The sequence below is a fragment of the Otolemur garnettii genome, unplaced genomic scaffold, assembly GCF_000181295.1.
Source record: "Otolemur garnettii isolate 467f Iridium unplaced genomic scaffold, OtoGar3 scaffold00376, whole genome shotgun sequence".
NCBI lineage: Eukaryota > Metazoa > Chordata > Mammalia > Primates > Galagidae > Otolemur > Otolemur garnettii.
Genome location: NW_003852771.1, coordinates 140,396 through 149,552, shown reverse-complemented (window position 1 = coordinate 149,552; position 9,157 = coordinate 140,396). Strand labels below are relative to the sequence as shown.

Genomic DNA, 9,157 nt, shown 5'->3' with positions numbered 1-9,157 from the left:
ATTTCTGACATCCCAGCCATTTGCTTGTGGATGGGGTCTTTAATTGTGTCTTCCCCATTTTCCCTTGGAGGAGTTGATCTACTCTGGTTATTTGAGTTGCCAGAGTTTTTCCGCTGGTTCCGCCCCATGCTGAGTTTACCTTGTTTGGAGGCCTTATCAGAAACGTTCAGTTGGTGGCTTTTTCTGGTTGCCCAGAGAGACAGACAGAGCATGTCTGTTGTCTTCTCCCAGTTCTCGGGTGCTAGGGCAGCCAGGGTGCAGTGGAATGGCAGCAGCTGCACGGGAGTGTGCGTGGCTGGATTAGACCTTGTTCAGCCTGCTGGGCGACTGTGGGGCAGGAAACTGGCAGCAGCCAGATCAGTCCCAGTTCAGCCCCTCTGGGGAAACTGGTGGAACAGGGGAACTGTAGTGGCTAGATCCGTCCTAGTTCAGTCCCCTGGAACAGCCAGGGGGTAGGGGACTGGCAGCAATAGTGCAGGGTACGTGAGCGACCAGATCAGTCCTAGTTCAGCCCCACCAGAGTAGCTGGGGGGAAGCGGGAGACTCCTTCACTGTTGCCCGTTGGATGCATGTGGCTCTAGCAAGCCGATCTGTGCACTCCCAGCGTGGGAGCCCGGAGCGGGGAACTCTTCCACCTCTGTCTGAGGGACGTATGTGGCTCTATCAAACAGTTCTGGGCCCTCCAAGAGTGGTAGACCCCTCCACTACCACCTGCAGGGTGAGCGTGTCTCTAGCAAGCAGTTCTAGGCCCACCCAGCTTGGGAGCCTGGAGCGGGGAACTCCTCCCCTGGCCCCTGTGGGTTGTATGTGTCTCTAGCAAGCTGTTTTGGGTCTACCTGGAATGGAGGACTCCTCCGCCACTGCCTGCGTGACGCCTGTGGCACTAGCGAGCAGTTCTGGGCCTGCCCAGAGCGGAAGCCTGCTGCCCATGAGGCGTGCGACTCTAGCAAGAAGTTTTAGGCCCGCCCCGCTCCGTGAGGGCAAAGGGACCCACTCAGCAAATGGGTTAGTCTGGGAAGGTTAATACCTCCTTCCCTACCTTACACCCAGTCACTTGTAATCCCCCAGGTCTGTGACCCTATTCACTCCAGTAGGCCACTGGTTTATGGCTGGCAAAATCAACCAGAAATCTGAGTTCGGCAGAGGGGCCTTGCATGTTTAAATTAGGCTTCTGTCCAGCTAAATTTCTCTGTAAATCAGAGGTTACATTCAGCTCTGGGAAGCAGACAGATAGGAGTTTACACTCAGGTGTCAAGTCTAGCCTCTGCCTGCTCACTGCCTTTGTCTCAGCCGCATTAGCCCCTGAGGGCTGGTGCTCCACCCAAGAATTTATGTGCACCCTGCCTGTGGCTGCTGTCTGGAATCTTTGCTTGCCCAAAGGGATGGGGCTGGAATGGCATCAGCCTGCAGCTCAGGATGCTACTGTTGCAGCACTGGCGTCCCCTGAGCCGATTCTCCTCTCCTCATGCCTGCACCACAGTCAGCACAGAACAGCCCTTTCCCCCTCCACTTCTCTCAAGGAGATGCCCAAGAATCTGGATTCCATAGGTAACAAACCTCCAGACCTTGGAGTGGGTGGGTGGGGACTCCTCAGAGTTCAATGTTGTAGGTGGGGAATATATACAGTTTTATACAGTTTCACAGTTTTATGCCTGACTGGAGGGTGCTGTGGCATGCCAGCAGGGGTAGGAGGTCCAGTTTTTAGGGGGTATCTCCCATGGGGTAGAGTGGGAGGAAGTTTGAACTCTGCTCGCTTGTTTGTATGGAGTAAACTGCGAGCCCTTGTTGTGGGGGAGGGGACTCCCATCCACTTGGTGGTGGATTTTGTACCTTTTGGTTGTATTTTTGGTGTCTCAGCTCGCCTCAGGAAGGTTGAAGTGCGCTCTTCAATCTCTCTTGGCTCTGCTCCAAACCATCAGCTTACTTGCTAAACTTCTGTCCTTTCAGCCTCCTTCTGGACGGGAGCTTCTGTAAAAAGCTGGCTGCAGTCCGCCATCTTGGCTCCGCCCCCCAGCCTTTTTTTTCCTTACCCAATTGAGACCTACCACCATCGAAGTCTTTATTGTTTTTAGCTAACATAAACATTCTGAGTTTTCTGTAGCCCTGGAGAGGAGTAAACCAAACCCTTTTCCCTGTACAGATGAAGAAACTGGGGAATGTTAACTTCTAGGAAATGTCCTTAGACCCAGGCAGCATGTGTTCCTGCTCTGGACCCTGGGCCTTAGAGCAGAGCTTTGGATCAGATCTGATAACACCTCAGGGATGCCCTGCTCTGAATTTATTTTCTCCTCCAACAAGGTAAGGAACCTATAGAGACAAGGGCATTTGCTCACTTGGACCTTTCAACCTTCTCATTACCTATGGTATGGGAACCTCGAGCCATAGAATCCTTCATACCAAAGACTCCAAGCATGATCCGAGGGCCTGTGTGGTCTACCTCCCAAGGTACACTATGGGCAGCATTCAGCTATGTACTGCCAAAGAGAAAAATCAAAAGGAATGACTCATAATTATTATCTGCAGGAGACATAGAAGGCCATTATTTTCTGGGTTCCATGATTCCCCCAATACATTACATGTCCAAAGTTAAAAATGAAATGTGCTCACAGACCTCACCAGAGAGCCTCTCTAGAATATCTGGATGGGCTGACTGATGAATGGCTTTTCCAGACAAAGCTAGTCTGCAAGACAGGAATATGGCCCTGTATCTAAAATGCACAGACACCAATGTACTGTCACAAGGGACAAGAAAAATCAGGGAAATATGACATCACTAAGGAACAAGTCAACCATAAACAAGGGCAGATATGCAAATTGCTTGACAAGGAATTCAATGTCATTGCTTTAAGAAAGCTCAGCGAATTTCAACAAGATGCAAAAACATCTCAACAAAACCCCAAAAAAATCAGTGATCAAACCATGACATTTAATAGAGAGACTGAAATTCTTTTTTAAAAGAAAAGAAATTTTTGAGATGAAAATGAAACAAAAAAAAAATGCAGTCAAGAGCATCAACAGCAGAGAAAATAAAGCTGAACAAAGAACCTGTGAATTCCAAGGCAACTCAGCTGCAAACATACAGTCAAAGGAATACAGGGAAGAAGAATTAAAAGGAATGAGAAACACTTACAGAACTTATGAGGCAGCATCAAAGGAGAATATATTCTAATAGTACAAGTTCAAGAAGAAGAAGGAAGAGAGAAAGGGTCATAAAACTTAACTAAAATAAAAGCAGAAAATTGTCCAGCCTCAGAAAAGGTATAAATATCTAAGTTAAATAAGCTAAAATGTCTCCAATCAGGTTCAATCTAAACAAGTTTACACCAAGATGTATTCCACTCAAATTGTCAGAAATCAAAGACAATTCTGAAAACAACTGGACATAAGAACCATATTTCACATAAGGGAGCTCCAATAAAGGTAGCTGCAGATTATGGGCAAAGAGAGAGTAGAATTATAGGGGTATATTCAAATCACTAAAGGACAAATATTGTCAACCAAGAACACTTTTCCTGGCAAATCTGCCTTTCAGAAATGAAGAAGAGGTTAAGACTTTCCCAGACAAACAGAAGCTGAGGTAGTTCATTACCATTAAACTTGTGTTAAAGAAAAAACAGGCCACCTGTGGTGGCTCATGCCTGTAATCCTAGAAATTGTGGAAGTTGAGGCAGGAGGATTGCTTGAGGCCAGAAGTTGTCGACCAGTCTGAGGCAGAGTGAGACCCTGTCACTACACAAACTTTAAAAAATTCTCTGGGCGTGGTGGTGTGTGTCTGTATTCCCAGCTACTTGGGAGGCAGGAGAATCACTTGATCCTAGGTCTTTGGTGTTGCAGTGAGCTATGGTGACACCACTGCATTCTAACCTAGGTGACAGAGGAAGACTCTGTTTCAATGATATAAAAAGAAGGAAAGAAAAAGAAAAAAATAATGAAGAGAATTCTTTCAGCTGGAAGAAAAGCATGTTAATTATTACCAAAGGGCATTTGAAAGTCTAAATCTCACTAGTAAACATAAGTACACAGTCCAATTCATACCTTTTCATAATGGTGGTGAGTAAATCACTTCTATCTGTAGTATAATGATTATAAGACAAACTATGAAAAAATAATGGCTACCATAGTGTTGAGAGTTTTCATGCAGGTATCAAGGGACAACTACATATACACCCATAGTAACATATACATACACATACATTTTCTTTAACCATTTATCTGTTAATGACACTTATAATGAACTATATCTTAGCTATTGTAAATTGAGATACAATGAACAGGGGCATGCTGATTGTCTTCTTTCTTTATTATATACAATAGTATATATTTCATATAAATTAAATTATATATTATGTGGTAAAGGAATTTATGAAACATATAATTATGTAAGTAATGAAAATACATATTAGTGAATAAGGCAATATATCAGGAATAAGTGACAATTATAATCATGCATGCACCTAATAATACAGACAGGCAAAGTGGACATAATAGAAAAGAAAATGAACAGTCCTTCTTTTGGCAGAAAGTATTTACTCATGTTTCTGGCATGATAGAGACACCAAGAAGACAAGAATATAACATGGACATGGATGGTTTAACCAATAAAATGTACAATTTTAGTCTAATGATGTATGTAGGAGTCTGTTTGTAGGAACTACATAATATGCATGTAGTCAAGCACACATCAGTCAACTACCAACATGGACTGTGTAATATAAGAATAATAAGTCTCAATCAATACCACTATTAAAACAACACCATGCATGCTACATGTTTTAATTATCATGCAATAAATTCATACATCAAAAATAAAATTGTATGGTTACTAAGAAAAACATTTCTAAATAATTCATAATTCTAGAATGAATGACAGTGGAATTATTTTTAGTTTTTAATGTAGTGATTATGATATATTAAATATGAAACTTGTGAAATGTGGTTATATCAGTGCATGAAGGTAACATAGCCTTAAATGATTGAATTGAAAAATAATAATATGTTTGTAGATTAAGCATCTGACTTTAGTAGATATAAAATAAACTAAAGCACATAACAAGGGAAGATGGGGAAAGGAAATAATGATGGAAGAGGAGAAATTAATCTGAAAATAAATAAAATTTTTATGTAATTAATAATTCACTTTCTGAATACATTTGTATTACCCCAAAAGGCTCATTAAGAAGTGTAGAGCATGGATACAGCTGTAACCATGAAGGGACTGGAATTAGTGATTCAGTATCTGAAATTCCATCTCTAATACAGCCAAAACCCACAATCCAATCAGAAATTACTGACAAATCACATAAAAATTTAAAATAGTCTGATAATCTTTATTAAAGGAATAGGCAAGATGTGTTGCTCACACCTATAATCCCAGCATTTTGGGAAGGCAAGCCAGGAGGATTGCTTAAAATCAGAAGTCTTATTGCTTAAGATAGATAACTTAGTGCAACCCTCTATCTCTACAAATAACATTTTAAAAAAATTAGCCAGGCATGGTTGTGTGTGCCTATAGTCCTAGCTATTAGGAGGCTGAGGCAGGAAGATCACATAAGCCCAGGAGTTCAAGGTTACAGTGAGGTATGATCATACCACTGCACCTTAGCCTGAGACTTTTCCTAAAAAAAATAAAAAAAATAAAAAATAAAAAAAGGAAAATGGATTCCAGGAGATAGGATTTGCCTAGAGCCATATCTGGTTGTCCAATGCTCACTATTGAAGCTAAACTTGCTCTGTGTGTCACTTTGCTATGTGAGTAAAGCATTGCTCCATCCAGTGTCTGAATCTTCTTGGCCACTTTTGATACCTGCAAACCTTGAAGTAGGCTGATGCCCTGGGACTCCTGCTCTTAGTGGCAGGCATTGTAATGCCATTTGTTATTCTTCCCCGAGGTGGTTATAGGTGTCGCTTCCTTGGCACCAGCCAATGTCAGCCAGAGGTTATGTGTGGATCTCATTTGGATCTCAATGTAAAGGAACCAAACATGAAAAGACATTTATGAAATAATCCAGGAAAACTGAATACTGATTGGTTTTTCAAAGATAATAAAGAAGACTTGTGCATTAAAAAAAATTAATTTAATTTTTTATTTGAAGTTAATATGAGGGTACAAATGATTATGTTATGCTGTTTTCAATTCTAAGGCAAAGTTCAAGTTGTAGTTGAGCCTTTCACCCACGGGGTGTGGTGAACACCCTCACTTTGTGCTCATTAGGTGAGATCTCACCAATTGCCCTCCTTTCTTCCCCACCAGTTGCCCTCCCTCCTTTCATGCCCCTCCCCAGACTATATTTGTATTTTATCTTTTGTTTGGGGAAGTAGATATTTATATACTGTTTTCATATTAGTATTGAGTATGTTGGATTTCTTTTTCCCTGGGAATCCTTTACTAAGAAGAATATGTTTCAACTCCATGCAGATAAACACAAAAGTCTCTATCTTTTCTTATGGCTGAATAGTACGGGGCGGGGGTAATTTGATGTGATAAGGTCATTGACAGTGACATTTTAGTCTGGAGGCTTACACTGAAGAATATTAAGATGAAATGTGACGTCTGGCAGTTTTCTAAAATAAAACAGTTGGAAGAAAAAGGGAAACAGATGGAATAAAGTGTATTGAAAGTAAGACATCAGGACACACTGCTTTGTGAAATATCCCATGTGCTTCTTATTTGTGCCAAATAATAAAGCCCTCTTGGTATAAGAAAAATGTTAATTCTCTTTATAGAGATCTTTCACGTCCTTTGTTAGATATACTCCCAGATACTTCATACTTCATCTTGGCACTACGGAAAAGGAATAGAGTCCTTGATTGATTTTTCCCCTTGACTATTGTTGGTATATATAAAGGGTATAGACTTGTGAGTACTAATTTTGTAGTCTGAGGTGTTGCTGTAAGCATTCCAATTTGTGCAAATAATCAACACATTGAATCCCATAATGGCATAAATGTACTTATTATGTGTGTATGAATGACTTAATAAAAAAAAAGGAAAATGTTAAAAGTCCAACAATACTGATTGAAGCCAAGAAATGGGTTCATGGGAGCTCCTTATGTATATTGAGACTCTTTGTATATACTGAAAGACATATATATATATATATATATATACATATTTATACAAATACACACACACACAAATATATATATGTATATATTTGGGATGGCAGTATTAGAGAGACATTGGTCAAAGAATATAAAGTTTTACTTAGAAAAGATGAATAGGTTACAGAGAGCTCTGATAGAGTGTAGTGACTATAGTTAATAATACTGTATTATGTACATGAAAATGGCAAGTGTAGAGATCTCAGATATTCCCACTATCAAAATAATGACACCTACATGACGAATATGTTATTGAGCTCCATCTTATCACTTTACAATATCGCAAATATCAATCACAATATTGTGTTGTACACTGTAAATATGTACAAATTTTTGTTGTCAATTATATTGTAATAAAGCCGGTGGGGGAGTGAACCTAAAAGATGGAATTAACCTGTCTCTCTCTCTCAGTTTCCCCCCATGCAGTGCCATATAGGTCATGGTTTGACCATGTTCACGGCTGGGTGTCCATGAGAGAGAGGGAGAACTTCCTGATGCTGAGTTATGAAGAGCTGAAATGGGTAACTGTCATTATAGTAGTCAGTGCACATCCTCTCACCAGCATCTTCACTTCCCTCTGACTTCCGTCCCTCTGACTTCCCTCCATTTCTCTGTGTCTCCACCTTCTCAGTCAAAATTTAGCCTTGAAAACAGTCACTAAGAGTGACTGGTCTCCAATGCCCTACTTCTGCTTACCCCTTTCCATATTCATACTGCTTTTTTTATTAGATCATATTTGTGTACATTAATTCTATCATGGGATACAGTGTGTTGTCTCCATATACAATTTGAAATACTTTCATCCAATTGGCCAACATAGCCATCATATCATTCTCATAATTGTTGTATTAAGACATTTATATTCAACATTTAGAAAGATTCACAAGTACCCTTACAGGAAAAATCATAGGCGTGATCCCCGCAATCACCCTCCCTTCACCCATCCTCCCCCTCCCCTCCCCTCCCTCACCCCTTTCCCGATATTCTTGGACTCCATTTGGATTATAGCTTTCCTATGATAGTTAACAATTAGTTTCATAATAGGGTTGAGTACATTGGATACTTTTTCTTCCATTCTTGAGATACTTTGCTAAGAAGAATATTTTCCAGCTCCATCCATGTAAACATTAAGAGGTAAAGTCTCTTAATCTTTCTTCAGGGCTGCATAATATTCCATGGTGTACATATACCCAATTTATTGATCCATTCATGGGTCGATGGGCACTTGGGCTTCTTCCATGACCTAGCAATTGTGAATTGGTCTGCAATGAACGTTCTGGTACAGATATCTGTATTGTAGCGTGATTTTTGGTCTTCTCGATATATACCGAGCAGAGGAGTCATAGGATCAAATGGCAGTTCTATATTTAGATCTCTAAGTGTTCTCCATATAACTTTCCAAAAGGGATGTATTAGTTTGCATTCCCACCAGCAGTTTAGAAGTGTTCCCTTTTCTCCACATCCTCGCCGGCATCTGTGATTTTGTGATATGGGCTAATCTTACTGGCGTTAGATGATATCTCAAAGTAGTTTTGATTTGCATTTCTCTGACGATTAGGGATGATGAGCATTTTTTCATATGTCTGTAGGCCATGTGTCTGTCTTCTTCGGAGAAGTTTCTCTTTAAGTCTCTTGCCCACCCTGAGATGGGATCACCTGTGTTCTTCTTGCTAATACGTTTGAGTTCTCTGTGGATTCTGGTTATTAGACCTTTGTTGGAAGCATAACCAGCAAATATCTTTTCCCATTCTGCTGTCTGCTTGCTTTTCTTACTGTGTTCTTGGCTGTGCAGAAGGTTTTTAATTTGAGGAGGTCCTAGTAGAATATTTCTGATGTTGCTTCAATTGCCTGGGGGTCCTCCTCATAAAATATTCGCCCAGGCCAATTTCTTCAAGAGTTTTCCCTATACTTTCTTCTAGTGTTTTTATAGTTTCATGTCTTAAATTTAAGTCTTTAATCCAATGAGAGTCTATCTTAGTTAGTGGTGACAGGTGTGGGTCCAGTTTCAGTTTTCTGCACGTCGCTAGCCAGTTTGCCCAGCACCATTTGTTAAATA

General features: G+C 40.6%; 1 protein-coding gene and 1 pseudogene across 1 annotated transcript in view; one reads left to right on the top strand and one right to left on the bottom strand.

Annotated features, from left to right (window-relative positions):
• LOC105888398 overlaps positions 1-9,157 on the bottom strand; it is a 91,846-nt pseudogene that overhangs the window by 52,770 nt on the left and 29,919 nt on the right.
• LOC100956888 (bile salt sulfotransferase-like) overlaps positions 1-9,157 on the top strand; it is a 37,304-nt gene that overhangs the window by 9,791 nt on the left and 18,356 nt on the right. Inside the window, exon 4 of the mRNA XM_003803631.1 lies at positions 7,528-7,622. Coding sequence (XP_003803679.1) covers positions 7,528-7,622 — 95 coding nt within the window. The remainder of the gene's footprint in view (positions 1-7,527; positions 7,623-9,157) is intronic.